At 39.1% G+C, this 17,150-nt stretch overlaps 1 protein-coding gene across 2 annotated transcripts in view; it reads right to left on the reverse strand.

Annotated features, from left to right (window-relative positions):
* LOC119028967 (adhesion G-protein coupled receptor D2) overlaps nt 1–17,150 on the reverse strand; it is an 83,836-nt gene that overhangs the window by 20,888 nt on the left and 45,798 nt on the right. The window contains exons 22-23 of one of the 2 annotated variants that reach the window (XM_037115452.1): nt 15,428–15,481; nt 12,471–12,615 (exon numbers count right to left, since the gene is read on the reverse strand). In XM_037115452.1, coding sequence (XP_036971347.1) covers nt 12,471–12,615; nt 15,428–15,481 — 199 coding nt within the window. Of the gene's footprint in view, nt 1–12,470; nt 12,616–15,427; nt 15,482–17,150 lie in introns of those variants that run through there. The other variant, XR_005077863.1, reaches the window with a different exon arrangement.

Genomic DNA, 17,150 nt, shown 5'->3' on the forward strand with positions numbered 1-17,150 from the left:
CCAATCTTACATTTCAGCAGAGAAAATGGCTCAACATGAACCAGAGCTGGTGGACTGCAGCCCAGATGAATTCAGTTCCATTTATAAAATATGACACCACTGTGGTCTGTTACAACAATGAACATATCTTTTTATTTGTTACTGAACGTTTTTTGGACACAAACACTAAGACGCTCTGTATTAATTACCATCATGAATGCAACATTTTGCATGCTTATTTTTATTTACCAGTGAATTCACAAACACTGACTACATACATGAGTACATAATACAGGGTACTGCTATGTGCTGTATTCAGCCACTTTTAGACTGTGTAGCAGTAGTGGGCAATAGTGTTGGAAAAACACCTGCTGTACTTCTTAAATTTTCAACATTGTTTTACTTTGAATATTAAAATTTGGCACTCCGATAGTCTGCAGACTTTCCCTGGCCTCTTCTGTATGATAAAGTATGCTACTTCAGTAGTATTGCTTTCTCTCTCATCTCCCTGGTCTGCTTCTATCTTCTGTAATATCTCTTTCCTCTTCCTTATCTCTCTGACCTCTCCCATGGGTTTTTGACTTGTGGGGGTTTTACAGGGTAGAGTGGGGTATCACTTTAATAAACTATTTTTAGTTTTTTCATTTCAGTCATTTCTCTCTCTGTAGAAACATGCGAAAAGCACCTAAATAGGTGTTGAGTTTGTAAAAATGTGTCTTATTTGATCATGTATTTCTGCTCTTATGATGCACTATTCTGTTTTTCAATTATCAAATTGACAATGTTGGCATGCTGCCATGAATTTTAAAAAGAAAGGCTGCAGAAACCCTAACTCTCCTCTAAACACAAGAATACACTGTATGACTCTCTGTAACACATACGAAAGCCTGGCTGTAACATACAAAAAATGTACCTTTCTCCAAATATATATCCATAAACCATCCATTCTTTCACACAAACTCACACACAACACAACCATTAGTCGAAACATACACACTCCCCCTGTGGCACCGCACACCCAGTGTCCTGGTCTTACACCATCAGCGGCATCAAAAGGAGAATCTATATTCTCCCCTCTGCCTTTTTTCATTTGAGTGACTATGAGGAGCAGCAGCGGCAGCTGCAGCCTCTCTCGCTGCTCGTGCTCAGCCGGGGAAGGCAGTAGGTTTAGCAGGCGAGGCAGATTTATGGCGGTGGAGGTGACCTCTGGGGCCGTAACACGGTGATGGGTGAGTGGCTCTCAACAGTAAGCTACTGGCACTTGACAAAGTGCCCGAAGCAGAATGAATTTACTTCTCTTTTCCTCAATCATCAAGCAGCCACTGCCCTGACCCCCATCCTGACTGCTATAACAAGATCTCCCATCTCACAAGGGCCTGAAAAATTTACTGTCACATCTACTTTTCAATGAGCTCAAGTGAGCACTTCTTTCACCTTCAGCGGAGCAGGTGCTGGTGTGGAGGAGGGCTAACCTGCCCCAGTGTGTGTTTGTGTGTGTTGTATATGGTGTGTGTGTATGTGAGAGAGAGAGTGAGAGAGAGACAGATTTGTGCACGCATGCACACATGTGCACAGGTCTAATGACTTGCCCCCTCACTTACCCAGACTGATTGTATTACACTCACGTACCGTCATAATCACACACACTCACAAGCTTTCATACAGAATTTCAAACATACAATATCACAGAAAGTGAATACAGCATACCATACAGCATGGTAAACTTTATGTTTGCACACAAACACACACACATAGTGCAACAACCTTATGCCCTCTCTGACACTCTCACACACACATAAGGAGAGAATGGGGTTGCCAGCAGGGACACAAAGGGCACTGCTATATGGATGACAGTAGACACCTCTACCGTTCATATTAGAAGTCAATCTACCTTATCACATCCCTTATACACATATACACACACACTGGCACACACACGAGGCATTATGAAGTCTATGTGTTTGCCAGCTTTCATCAGCATGATGGCAGCAGAGTTGGACTTAATGATCCTGATATTTTTTTATATGCAGACGATAAATCTGGCTGCACACACATTCAGATTTCACCTTTCTTGCACTCTAGTTGTTGAGGTGAAATCACAGTGGCTGTGATAGTGAGTAAACATGACCAGACTAAAGATATACATTAGTATTTCAAATACATTAACAGTATATGCAATAGTGTTGTGTAATAAAAACAAATAACAAATGTTCCCTTTATTGAATCAAAAAAACATTTTTGGTCATTTCTTAAATAAGATAAACCTCCAGTCAAATTCTATATATATGGTCTTTCAAACAATGCATAAACTCCACCATCTCTGCTGTGCATTTAATGTCATTCTAATGACCTCTTTCCACTGGAGTAGGCACCAACGAGCATGAGGATGCTTTAGCTTACATTTATTTAAACTTCGCAGAAGTAGAGATAGTTCTGGGTATCTCCAGATATCTGACCATTATTGATAAGACCAAGTTTAAGAATTATTGACAAAAATGAGAGTGGTACTATCTTAGCATACAGCCCTATAAGAAATCTGGTATGTGATGTTATTTGTCTGTGCATTTTAAATTCCTTTGCCACTTAAACACACAGTCATAGTCATTTAATCTTGTTGACTGTCTCAGCAGAGAAGGCTCTATTTGTTTAAATGGTGACTGCATCAAATTGTCAATATATATTATAGTTACGGAGCCAGTCAATACATTGTATATTACACAAAGGAAGTTGGTTAAGCCAACATTTCATTTTGTCAACCTCACTCTTTAAAATGCCATAACTAATTCAACCTCTTTCCTTTTTATGAGCCGCTCTTTTGCCCACCCTCACCCACTGAGATAATGTTATTATGATGAGCCAATAAAAATCAATGATTAAACATGTGTAATTTTCCAGAGACGATGTATTAAAATTTATTGTCTCTCTCTCTAGCGAGCTATCACATCAGCCCTGGAGCGGCAGACACTCTGGAGGAGGTTACAACTGAAAATAAAGAAGGGCATTAAAAGCTATTCAATAAGCCACTGTAAAATTGATCAGGCTATAAAAGCTGCTGCCCGCCAGCTCTCCTAGCCCTCCCACCCACTCCAAACAAGGATATGTGGCTGTGGAGAGCATAGAAGGAGTGATGGAGAATTAGGAAAAAATACAAAAAGAGAGAGGGGACAGATAAATGGGAAAAGGTGAGATAATGAGGGGAGTTATAAAGAGTTTAACTGTTTGATGATGCTGATATAGCACTCACAGTATAATCACATACATAGCAACAGTGCGATTTTAAATGGTAAACTAACAAACCATTACATGTACTGCAACTCACCAGTCACTATGTAAGATATTCTGCATTACACACCCACACTCCCCAACATACAGTAATATTTCCTGTTATCTTTCTCCAGTTGACTTTTCTTGCTAAATCCTTTTGATTCGGAGTCACTTACAAGTTGCCAGAGTCAGGCATGTAAAGTGATATGTTGCTGGCTGTCACAGCTGGTAATCCACCAGAAAAAATGAAACACTGTCAGTGGAATGTTCACAACCCAACCACATCTGGATTGCTACGCCCAGCAAGACTCAAATATCTGGCACTAAAATGTATTTCTTTAATACCTTTATTAAGTCAAAGGAGAAAAGTTAATCTAAAAAAAAAAACAGCTTCCATCTCATCGGCCTCTCCCACCAAATGTTTTTTTTATCTTTCTTTTTTATGGTGGAACAACTGAGGTGAGACTTCAAATGACTGCGAAAGACAGATGAGCACATTGTCCCATCAACATCAAAAAGTGAGGAAATCACCAAAAATGGGGGGCTAACGACCACTGGAGATGTATTGTTTGATAATCTACATGGACAGCATGCTACTTGGGCCTTCCTATTGCCATCTTACAAAAAACGTAATAAAAAACAAAACAAAAAAAACCCAAAAGAGTTACAAGAAATAAGAAAATTCCACTGGCAAAGAGCAGTGCTGTCGGCTGAATCAGTGGCAGTGGATCGGCAAACTGCGTTTTTCTTTTAACTTTCAATTCTCCTAAGCATCCGTGCTTCACAGCCCCTTGGGCTATTGCCTTTCTCAATCTGTCCCTGGAGAGGCAGGAGTTATGGTCCCTGTCGATTGAGGAGAAAGGGATGTTATTCCCCTGTCACCTCCTGGTCGCGCCGCCATCCTCCCTGCCCTGATCTACGGCCGACTGCCCCCCTTACCCCCTTCCTCTTCCCCACTTTGCTTCGTCGTAAGCTGTCGTTGCCATGGGCTGTTGAAATGAGGACGATGGAAAAATGTTCTGGGGGGAGGGGGTGAGGCGCTGATATTGGTTTAGAAGTGCTGTTGGCAGCTGCACGATGGTGGTAGTGGTGAATGTTTAGTACAGTGTTAAGATACTTGCAGAAAAAAATGTGTGCGCTCTCATGTGTGGGAAAATGTACAGTAAATACATGCAGGATAAGGAAAGAACAACTATTTTGCAAAATCTGATTTAGGCATTTTTCTATTAAAATGTTGTTGTGCTGCTTTACACAATGTATATTCATTAAGACAGAGCATAGTATCCCTTGTTTGCTGCAGAGAGTGGAGACGACTTGGGGTGGGGGGAGACAGTTTGTCCCAGGGGAGGTGACCTACTCCAGGGCACATGCGGGTCCTTGAGTGACAACCTTGATAGGGGAGCAGTGACAGGGTTAAACATGAAAGGCAGTTAGCTGGCGATTGTGTGTGATCAAAGGTGTGGCGGTTGCTACCTCTGTGTCACAGTGGTCCCTGTAGGCTTGATTTCATGTTGGGCTGCTGATTGCTACAATTCTTCAATTATGTCATACATTTACTATTTTTATAAATGCTATGGGTTGTATTTCTTCTTGTTTGGTTTCAATTTCATAGCTCTGTCATCTTTGATTTCAGAGGGTGAATCATTTTGAATCTTGCATTGACATGTTGAAATTTATGTAGACAAGTTTGTGTGCATGTTTAAATAAGCTATATTTCTGAGTGAGATTCATTTGTAGTTCTTAAAGAGAAAATGTGTTATGGTTTTGTTTTCTTGATTAGTTAAGGAACTATAAGGATTTAAGAAAGAAGTACAGGCCCAGAAGACACCACAAATGAACATCAGCAGTGCACCTGACACATGCAGAAGAGAGAACTTAGAACTTAGAGAACCTTAGAGAGTCCCATTTCCATCCTGGCCAGCACCCTTTTAGGTACTACTGCACCTTAGGCAAATCCAGAGCTTGTGAGGGTCTTTCTGGGTGAAGGAATAAATAAATAAGCAGATAAATAGATGAATAACCCAGAGGAATGGGAACCCATGCGGCTTGGCCATCCATCATATATCCTATTACCACGCACTCAGCGGCACCTGCAGTATGTATAATGCAGTCAACCTCTGTAAGCAGATACAAATTCGACTCTTTTCCACCTCAATTTGTTATATCTGACAACGCCACAGCTTGTGCCTTGTTGTTTCTTTGAATTATGAATAGATTCCCTTCACCAGACTTTCGCTTGTGCGTGATAGCGTGGCGCTGTTATGCAGAACAGCTGGGGAAAACAAATTCGAGAAGCCTGGTACGCTTTGTAGCGGTTGGGCGAATATGCATAAACAGTTGCATTTAAAGCCACTTAAGAACAACCAAATGGCCTCAATATTTCATCTTTGGATTTGTTACATTGGGTGTGATGAATTAGAAATGCCAGAATCTACTGCGAGTGCATAGAACGCAGTTGTTTCAGTGTTTCAAATGATCGGAGAACAACTTTGAGATCTTTCACCAGTGAGATATGGTCGACACATGCTTTAACTGACAATTTAAATCTTTATTCCCATCAGAAAGTCATTTCCTAAATTTACCCATGGCACTTGGAACCACAAATATTACAAATATTCACAAACTGAGACAAAAAAAGAATGGAAGGAGTTTATGTCAAAAGAAGAGAGGGAGCAACAGACAGAAGAAAGGAAAGCTAGGGACTAAATACAAATTAACAAATCATATGCAAGAGGAAACGAGAGAGTGAGAGCAACAAAGTGGATGAGAGGAATGTAAATACATGGCAAACTGACAGCACATTTTGACCGCTGCCTGTTTGTTTGGGTATTTACACTGTGAGACTACAATCAAACCCTCAAAGCTTCAGCCCACATGACAAGAGCCCATTTCAGGGCCACATATCCTCCAAAACAGCCAAACCAGCAAACTAAATCCAAATCCACACTCAAACATAGGTACACAAAGACACACACACACACACACACACACAAAAGTAAAGTTATATCCACTTATTTGTCCATCACTTCAAAATGCAAAGAGGATGCAGGAAAAATGCAACAAATTTAATTTGTACACAAAGAGAGGGGCAGGGGAAGATACGCTGAGAGGAAGTGATTTTTATGGGGGACTTGGCTGAACTTTCAAGCCCTGTTTGGTTTGAGCAGATGTAGAATTAGTACACATCACTTTGCATCAAAGAGACGCAGAACACAAGCTGCCGCTCAGAGGCCAAATACCTCTCTGTCACACAGACACATAGGCACACCTAACCTTTGCGTTTCTGCTGTGGTAATTATCCATGTGATATCAATTCCCACAGCAACACACTTCTCTTGTTGCTCTTTTGGAAGCATGTTTGATGTCTACAAATAATAGTTAGACCAGTTAAAATGAATAAAAAAAAACACAATAACAATTTTCTTTTGTCCTCTTCCCACTATAAGAAGGCATCTGAATTTTATGCAGAAATTTGACCGGTGGAACAGTTCACACTTCCACCTGTTTTACAGTGTTAAAAAAAGATCAGACAGCTGAATCACATATTCATGCATTTAGTACACTCAAGTGCCAATCAAGGATACTTAAAAATGTAACTCATTCATGCCATGGTAATAGATCTGCACATGCAAATCCTAATGAGGGACACCTCACAACTGTGTTCGTTTTGTTTCATTTCAATATATTAAATTAAAGATTTAATATGTCAGATCATTTGCACATTTTAGTCATAACAAACCAGTCATTTGCACATCATTTCTTGTAATTGTTCACCGCCAGCTGGTCTGCTCCTTTTATCCTTTTACCCAAAAAACAGATTGTGTATATATATTTATATTGTATAGTTATATTTTCTACTTTTTAAAATAGTTTATATTGTTAATTTGTTATATTTTCTATTCTTTAAATAGTTTATATTGTTAATTTGTTATATTTTCACTTAAAAGTTATTTGTTGCATGCACCAATATCACCACAACAAATTCCTCGTATGTGTAAAATCGTACTTGGCAATAAAGCTTTTTCTGATTCTGATTCTGATTCTGATTCGGTTACATATATTATATATCAAATATCACTTCAAGTGAATAGTGATACATCTGCTTAGGATTTAAGTTATCATAATATTGTGATACATATGACTTTTATTATCCTGCCTGAAAAGTTGGAAGGCTGAACATTTTGTAATTTTCTTCATTTAATGCAGTTTTCTCAAGTGTAAATATCTTCAGACAAAATGAGATTGTTAAACAAATATTTGTATCACTTTCCCTTTGATATATAGTGATGTTGATGTAATTCATCAAAAATATTGTGATATTTGACTTTGCGTACAAAGTGGTAGAGGTACACATCCCCAATGATAGAGAAACTGATTCAACATCAAGCAGCCAGATGACATTGCTTCAAAGATGCTGTCATTACACAAGAGAATATTTCTTTCTTTCAGTCTTTCTTTCTTTTCTTTCTGGCATTTTTAAACTGAGGATTCTGTTGCATGTCAATGAACTGGGCTAAACATGCATGACAAGCAATGTGTGTGGGTGGAAAGAGGGACGGGGGAGCCAACCCCATGGTGGTGTCAGCGAAGGATCTGTGTGTAATCTGCAGAAGATGCATGCAATAGACCGCCACACTACTTTATCTACAAGGCCCCTAATTGCGAGGGATGTTGAGGAACACATGTTAGTAAAAGAGGAAGGGGTGTCAGATGTCAGCAATGTGCAGGCATATGGTTCCTACAAGCTGTGTTACATAAACTGGAAATGACACCAGAAATCAGGTCTGCTTAGATGAACTTGTGAGAACTACATAAAACGGCAATATACTCTACATATTCTTCATTATGGTTACCCTGTACACAGGTTCTTAAAATGGGGACAGACCAACAAACCAATTGACCAATCTATTTCTGGGCCTATAGATACTTAAAATGTAATCACACAACATTGATCCAAAATTAAATCTCTAACATAAAATGTGACCCTCACATTGAGAAACACTATGATATTATTGAAGACAGTGTAATCACCATTGCACCACTGACTGTTTCAGTTGGAATACATATCATAAAAGACAGATGACTACCTGGCCAACTTTGCTCATTGAGGTTAAGGCTATAAAAGGTGCTATATCTAAGACTGGCCACCAGTTGATTCGTACTCCAAACTAATCTACTTGACACTAAGAGTCAAAGAGTCACGTCAATGTTACCTGTAGTTTTTGCTTCTCTTTCTGTCCGTGTTGGGGGTACCATTTTACAGTTTAATCTTTACCTTTATCAGCAACAACAATAATATAACACATTACTCAAGTAATATGTTATAACCTTAAAGTTGTTTTTCTTTTGTTAGAGTAGGCCCTTTGACAAAACATCAAAACTGTTATTTCTTCACAATCTGTTGATAATTTTAGTGTATTTAGGAATGGTATTTTTTTTACTAAAAATGATTACGTATAGGTCCTTTAACAAAGCAGGAACTTGTCGCCAGGGAACACTGTTGACCCTGCATATTATTCCATTTAAAAGGGCTTGCAGCCTTCAACTCAGCCATTGTATGGGGCCATCTAATCAGGAATGCAATACTCATGCACATACACAAACACCCACACAACCCTTTCCCTTTCAATTCAAATCCCCACACACTTCACCTCCCATTCCTCTTTTATTCCTTCATTTTGCACTTGTCCTTCTCTCATGCCCACAGTAAATATGTGCTTTACTTTGTTCACCTTTTTCATCATGCACCCTCAACATAACCCACTGTCTGCCTTGGACATTGTGCCAACCAACTTGAGTAAAGAGAAAGATGGAAAAGGCAGGTATCAAAAGCAAAACACTCCCCCTCACATACACCCACCCTTACCAAGAAGGGGTTGACCTTGCACTCAAGCTACCACTGTCACTTGGTAGTGAGGAGGAGATGCTGCGGTTATTGTTAAGAAAAATGGGTCCAATCTGGTTATTTGTTGTTTGTGCTTTACGGTCGGAAGACACATTGTAGCATGTGGAGCATACAGTCAAATTATAGGCACCACCATGTAAAGCAACCACTTCCCAAAAAAGCAAGACTCTTATCAGATTTTTTTTTTTTTGCCTTCTTAAAAATGTTTAAGATGCTATTTGATCAAAAACTATAGATCCAGCAAATACTGTCATGTATTGCACAGTTTACTAAAATCTAGATTACGTTTATATATATTAGAAATACTGTATGACAAACTTAATAATTTATCAAATAAAACAAAATAAAATCATCCACTTGCCCTTTTAGAGTACTTTGTCAACTGTTGTTTCATCTCTTTTTTTAGGCTTGTATGATGATTATAGTACATTACAGTACTGAGAGTTCATGTTTGCCTGTGTGTGCCTCGCTGCATGGTAATACATGCAGTACATACAGTAGCATTATTTCGTAGTATAGAAGCACTCGGCTGCTAGTTCATTCCAAGAGCTCAATCACATGGAGCCGATGTATTTGCATCTAGTAGCGTTGAGTCTGGAGTAGATTGTAGATGCAGCAAATGGTCTGAGTAATAGCATCTGACAATCAATTATTTCTACAATTGTGTAACATCAAAAAGATGGTTTCCGCTGCCGAGTTTGACTTGTCAGATTACACTGGATGTTCAGTTATGTAAATTTGACGTAGGGACTGATTTAAGCACTGCGCGCTGAGTGAATGAAAGAGACAGTAATAGTATCGAGGACCATGCAAATCACCTGCAAAGGAAACGCTGTAAATCACAGTCTGAGGGGTGCACAGAGCGGCAACAAGGAGCAATAACACACAGCACATGTACAATTCAAATGTGAATATCATTATCGTACAAGTCATAAACCATGATCCACGGAGTATTTACCACAGATACTGTGCATTCAGTTATATTCAATTGTTCTATGACATTGTCAGTGACTAAAAGAAAGTATTAACAATTAACAAAGAGAAAAACTAAGGCAGAGAAAGTGTATTCATCAGCTTATTCAGACATCAGCATTGGAGTTTTTAACCTTAACAGTGTCAGCCTAGTCATTTTGTTTCTTGTCAATAATATACGTTTTGAAGAGTTGTAATTCAAGCGGACATATTTTCATAAACGTGTCCAGTATTTGTTTTTATCTGTTTTTCAGCACTTTTACAAATAAATAAATCCAAGTTAAAAATCATTTTTTTAAAAAAGCTTCAAATTCTGCAGCAACATGGGCAGCATAAGGAGCAACACTAAGACCAGCTTCAAATAACAGAATGAAACCAGGATCAACTTCTCTCTCCTTGTTTCACTGGTTTGAAACTGGTGTCTCCAATCTTTTCCACAACCAAATTAACTTGCTGAGTGCAGTACGGGTCAGGCAGCAAGACTGAAGCCAGGGTGTCTGGTTAGTGTTTAAATTTAACAGGAGATTTCTGATGTCTGATTTCACTCAACAGGCCAGCCGCAACTCTCTGTTTCATAGAACTTTGCAGTAATGTCTTGCAGATATGCCAGTGGGGGAAGAGTAGGGAAATATATGTAGCTAAAGCTTGATCCAACATCATGATCGTTTTGAAGGTTGCAGTGTTTCATATATTCTAACAACCAGTTTGTATCCACTGAAGGTAGACTGAACTCAAGTACAATGCAGTACAATTAACAGCACCACAAACAAGCAACAGCCTCCAAAATGACCATTGAATCAAAACTTCTCTAAAAGACATTTTACAAAAAGAAATTATAACTTTGATGAAGACAGTTGAATGTCGAGCTGTTTTTGTCAGGCAAACCCAATAAACTGCAACTTACATACATTTGTACTTGTGGATTAAAAAAACAAGCATTTATTAAATAAAACATATTACCTTAAAAATTAAACAGCTGTGTGTCAATGGGATTCAAGTTATCAAGTGGGCACATGCAAACATACATTCATGTTTTGATGAATTTGTTGCAGCCTGCCTAGTTTGCTATCCACTGTACACACACATACACCACACATGAGTTCTAAATATGTGTTATTGCCAATGAATTAATCATAAAAAGCCTTAGACGCATTCAGGGTGCAAAAATGTACAGTGAAAATTAAAATCCTTCAGAGGCAAAACTACCACTTCTGAAATGAAATTTCAAAAAGCAAGGTTGCAGGTGCTGCCCTCTTCAAAGTACAGGGTACATTAAGAAACAAAGGTAAACAACCCACAAAATATTTCACTTATTCTTATATATTCAGATTTCATCTAATTAAGAGAATATCACTAGATGGGAGGCATTCCTTGTTCTTGTCAAGTGACGGTGGATTAGTTGTGCTTTTTGAGAGGCAAGGCCAACAGAGAATTCAAATTAGCAAGCAATCTTGTCACTTGCTATAATGTTCAATTCCAGAGGTGGCTGTTTAAATCCTCTGATCAACTAGGAAAAACTGTGAGGAAAAATAAATTAAAGATAGTAGTAATATAATATAAACCTGAGCTGTAAGTGTTATCAAAAGTAAGCAGTCTAAAAGTACAAACTGCTTGATTCCAGTAGCAGCTATATTGAGTTATGTTCATTACGACTAGGGTCAAAGCATGAGTTGTTAATATTCATTATGTTGTTCCAAGATGGCACCCATTTCATTCCTGTGAATATTCAAATAGTAAGAATTTTCTGGATTCTGCATTTTTGTGCCCCTAACTCTTACACATTAGAAAGTATCCACTCACTTTAAACTATTACAGAATGTGTACCTAAATGATTTTGTCATTTTGCTTTTGCTCGTGTTAAAATAAACCTGAGCAAGAGGACATTATAATAAGGCAGAGGGGAGTAGAATCTGATTTAAACAAATACAAATAAAGTGGGCAAGACTCATACATGTATGATTACATGATTATATGTATTGCTGCATAGAACTATCATTAGCAATTTATTGTTTCAACTTAATAAGGTTAACAGTTGAAAGGTAAAACATATTCACTTGTCAAAACAGCCTTAAGTGTCACTAATTAACATGGCATGGTGTTTCATTTATGTTAAGCCATGCCAGTGAGCCAAAACTCTCAGCAACAGGGCCCTCGCACAATGATTGACTTATCACCTGTGACTGATGGGTCTAAATGTCGATGGTGTAAAAAGTCTACAGAAACAGTCATCATTGTCAGTGACTGAAAACAGGGGGTCAGAAAGACAATTTTGCCCCCACTGACTTAAAAGTGGAGAGGTAAAGGGGCCTGATTTTCCTTATGGTTTTATGGTATTGGAATGTGAACTCACCTCTGGTCCTCTCTTCCTCCTTCCCCAGGCCAGGGTTGCTGTAGGTAGAGGTGGCCTCCTCCTCCTGGTTTGAAGTAGTCCCTAATGGGAAACTGACAGGGCGAGAGCTGGTAACTGAGCTAGATGGTCGGGAACTGGCACAGTTCTGTAAAAAACGAGGAGACCGTGTCAGCTGCAGAGGGCCACTGTAGGGTTTAATAACATTTGAAGGAATACACTACAATACATCAAGCTTTCCTAGTTGATCACTAGTGATGCAAACAAACTTTAATATCATCACAAGGGTCACCAGTCTGATTTGAGTATTTTTCTCTATCTATTCCACTTAATATTTCATAAATGATACACAATAAAATGAAATTCAGCACTCTGTATTAGATAGGAGAATATGCTCCAGATTGAATAGATTAAATCATTAATTAGAGGGATTAATGGTGGTTGTTAACATATTGACTTTCCTCTATTGATAATAAAAATATGTATTTGTTTGCACAGCTCTCAAACCGACTGTGGGGTTCAACAGGCGCCAGGGCATTCATGCAACAACCTGAACAACATGCAGTTATGACATACGTACTTATTCTTGTGGTACCAGATAAAGACAAAAAAGAAATATCAACCATCCACTCTCCACTTGTGAAAGTCACATTCCAGTCCAATCAATTTCTTTCAGAGACAAGACTGAATCCAGCCAACTCCTGGCTTCCTATACGTTGTCAAAACTTGAATTAAGATCAAAAAAACTAATCTGCTTCCAATTTATATCTATATTTCAGTGGTGTCAGAGGTATGGAGTATTGAAGGGGGTAGTTTTTTATTTGGGTCGTGCAACTGACAGCTTTATTTCATAAAGCAATCTTGGTATGTGTGTAGAAGACGGAGGTCAGGGTGGGTCAGGAGGTACTTGGTATCAAACAGGCAGGCTACACGGGTCAAAATGTGTGTATGTGTGAGCGTCTGTGTGTATAAAATCCGACCCCCCCGGGCTAAAAATGGTATGTGTGCGATTGACGCTGATGTAGAGGGCTACCGTGAGGAAGAGGCCTAAAGAGGTCGAAAGAAGGGTGCAATTTAAGAGGGGAGAGTGTTTGATTAGGTTAGGTGGGATTTATATGAGGTCGTCAAGGTCAGAGGTGTGTCATGTCACTGTACCAGGAGCAATATAGAATCAAATTGTTCCCAGAATATTTAAATGATTATGTTGTATATGGGTGTATACAATACATTTAATCTGATGTCATGTGCACCATTTAGACACAGTAAATGAGGGTACTGCATCAACTCATCAGGCTTAAACATCTGTATCACACACAGTCATCCAAGAGATTTTTGAATATCTCGCAGATCAATAGCAATTTGGGTTTGACCTAAACATAGCATGTTATGCTGCTTGTAATGTTTGTTATCAAAAGTTTCAAATGATTTTTACAAATTTAGATAACCGTTCTGAATCTTTAAATTGAGGTTGCAGTGAATTAACCCATTGGATTAACCTATCAAATGTTACAAATAATACAACATATAAACCCCTCTATCTCTGACGAGTGCCATTCGTCTTCAAATGACCCCATATGCAGTAACATTGCCAAAGCCTCTTTATCCCTCAGCCACCGAGGCACACTTCCCAATCCTATGTTTTACAACAAGGGGATATATAGGGGCATGTGCGGTCATCTAGAGCCAAATGTCTCCTATCTAACCAAAGGACAGGTAGATACAGTATTTCAAGCAGGATTTATGGCACAAAATAGCATTAGCTAAAAACCGTCAGGCGGCAGTGATGGCTAAAAAACGCATTCTGGTAGCGGAACCCGGCAAGATTGGAAAATTGCCACCACCAGAGGGGAGAGGAAGCAGTAAAAATTACGGTAGATGGGGGGGCCTCACTGACATGAGCAGCCAATATATCAGACTGCACCTGGTGGCAGAGGGGCCCCACTGGGGCCATCCACCTTACACATAGACACATTAAATTTGTCTATTTATTTATTTCGTTTCTCCTCATCTTTACACTGTCCACCTCTGAGGTGGGGGGTCAAAAAGAAGTAGGGGCACACATTTTCAAAATCAATCTGCCTCCAGAAATGGTTTCACTCCTTCAATGACCTGAAGTACATGAGGGTGGGAAATACTGGGGGGGTACATATGGGCGGGACAGGGTGCAGTGGGAGGGGCAGGACAAAGTGTTGCAGGCCAAAGCGGAGTGGAGATAATGTGATCACTCATAGAGGACAAGACGTATTTTGTGGGTGTGCTTGCGAGATGGTGGGGGCAAAGGAGTGTGGAATGATGAGAAGGGGTGGTTGTCAAGGTACTAGGGTCTATAATTGTCCATATCTGTGTGTGCTAGAGACTGTTAAGTATTTTTAAAGTGATTGGCGTAGGCCATGATCTTCCTAAACATACACCCAATCAACCCACACACACACAAACACACACACAAACACACACACACACACACACGTGCGCGCGCGCGCACACACACACACACACACACACACACACACACACACACATACACACACACACACACACACACACAGCATCCACTGCCACTTCAGCCAAACAGCAGCATCCAAGAAGATATAAATACTAGGTTGACACTTTAATGTCAGGGGACTGCTTGTCCTGGATTAGAAACTTGTAACCCACCACGGAGCCTGACATTGCTGGGATGAAGGTGCAGCAATGGACAGAGCAAGGAAGGGAGGGGGGCTATTACAGAGGGTCCAAGTTTGATGTATAAGGGCATCTAACATGGACTGTCTACTGGTGAGAGGCTAGCAGATGTACAATACTGCTTTGTGGCCAGCTTTCATTGGCATTGCTAGAGCAGAGATTTTTATTTTTGCCATGAAAAGAAAAAGCTGCTGGGAAAATTGGGTCTGTCGCACCAGTACCTTTCAGAGGTTCACACAAAGACATAAGCACACACAGGAATATAGAAGATTACATACTGAAAAATTAAGCGCTTTTCTCCTCTCCTTGATCCTGTTGACCGTGCTCCGAACCTGAAAGAGAGAGGGAGAGAATGGGAGAGAAAGAGATAAGTGTATCTGACACAGCACTCAATGAAACACACTTACAATGAATCAAAACAAAAAATCTTTCACAGCAAACACAGCAAACTCCTGCCTGCACCCAAAGTGAGAATAGAGAAAAGAGAATAGACCATGCAAGAGATGGAACAAATCTTGAGCGTCACTTTGAGGGCACGAACAGTGGTTGGGGAAATGTGTGTGCATGTGTGTGTGTTTGTGCATGTACATGTGAGAGGGTGTTCTAGTATGTCCCAGTGGCTAATGGGACTTGAAAGTGACACATAGAGCTGGCAAACTAAGGAGACGACTTCAAGCTATCATCTGTCAGCATAGAGCGCCGGGACCAACAAATGGAGCTATTGGAGGAGAAGGGACCGCCCTAGCAGAACAGATTACATTTTTACACTCCGGATGAAACAGTGTGCTGCACACTGTCATTTAACACATACAATACCAGACAAAAATTTCTAAATTTAGGTTATAGGGTACCCATACATACAATTTCAGTTGCCATATTACAAATCTATAACCTAATTTGTAATTAACCTTCTTATTAACTAAATTCCTTGGGGGAAAAAAAACTTTTAAATGAAAAAAATAAAATTAAATAAAAATTTAAATAATTTTGTACTGTGAACTGTGAAAGTTAAAGCTAAGTCCTCTGATTAAACTCAAGCTATGACGCTGATGACGTTAAATTATATTTAACAGGTGAATTCATGAGATTTCCTTTAAAATGTATTGATTGCATTTTGTAATTGAACCGATCCAAATACTTATGAATGATTAAGAATACTAATAATAAACAAATGTTTCATGTAAATAAGGTGTATCTAGTATCAAACAACTCAGAATACACTTAGTCAACTGGATAAAACTTGGGTTTAGTTAATCAACAAATATTTTTTTTAAAAAAGAAACTCTAAATGATTTGTTTGCAACTGTACTGGTTACTTAATAGAAGGTTAATACATTTCACTTAGTACAATCATTTTGCTAAAGATACCTTTTGTAGAAAATAATATTCAACATTTTAAATTCAAACTTAAATCAATCCAACAAATTCCTAAGCAATTACTATATGTCCTATGAGTGAAAATTTTGTAATATAAAAAACCACTGTCACACAACAGCAGCTATCAGTGAATGCATTTCCTTGCTGGCATGGTACGATCCCTGATTGAGTGATTTTAATAATGTTAATTGAATTAATAAAAAATCTATAGGTCAGCTGAATTTATCTTTATCACTATTGAATATATGTACTGAAACATCTTCATCAAAAAGTCTAAATAAAAAAACATAGAACAGCAGGAAGTTCTGTCTGTTTGTATCAGAATCAGTATTCCTTTATTGTTCTACAAAGGGGGAAATTTGCTTGCCACAGCAGCCAAAGGACAGAATATTGTAGTTCCGTTTAATAGACTCAAGTCTTCTATGGAAAATGTCTGGCATTTATGAGGTGTGTGCGGCGTGCGTGTACCCGTGCATGAGCCCGTTCACATTGTCAGCGCTCACTGTAAATTTGTAGCGGCTGGGCACTCATCACTACAGCCCAGCCCAGCCCAGCCCACCACGTTAGTGAATATGCATTATGGCTTATGGCTTCATTAAGTCGCAGTGTGTTATAAATTATGAC

The sequence above is a fragment of the Acanthopagrus latus genome, chromosome 11 (genome assembly GCF_904848185.1).
Source record: "Acanthopagrus latus isolate v.2019 chromosome 11, fAcaLat1.1, whole genome shotgun sequence".
NCBI lineage: Eukaryota > Metazoa > Chordata > Actinopteri > Spariformes > Sparidae > Acanthopagrus > Acanthopagrus latus.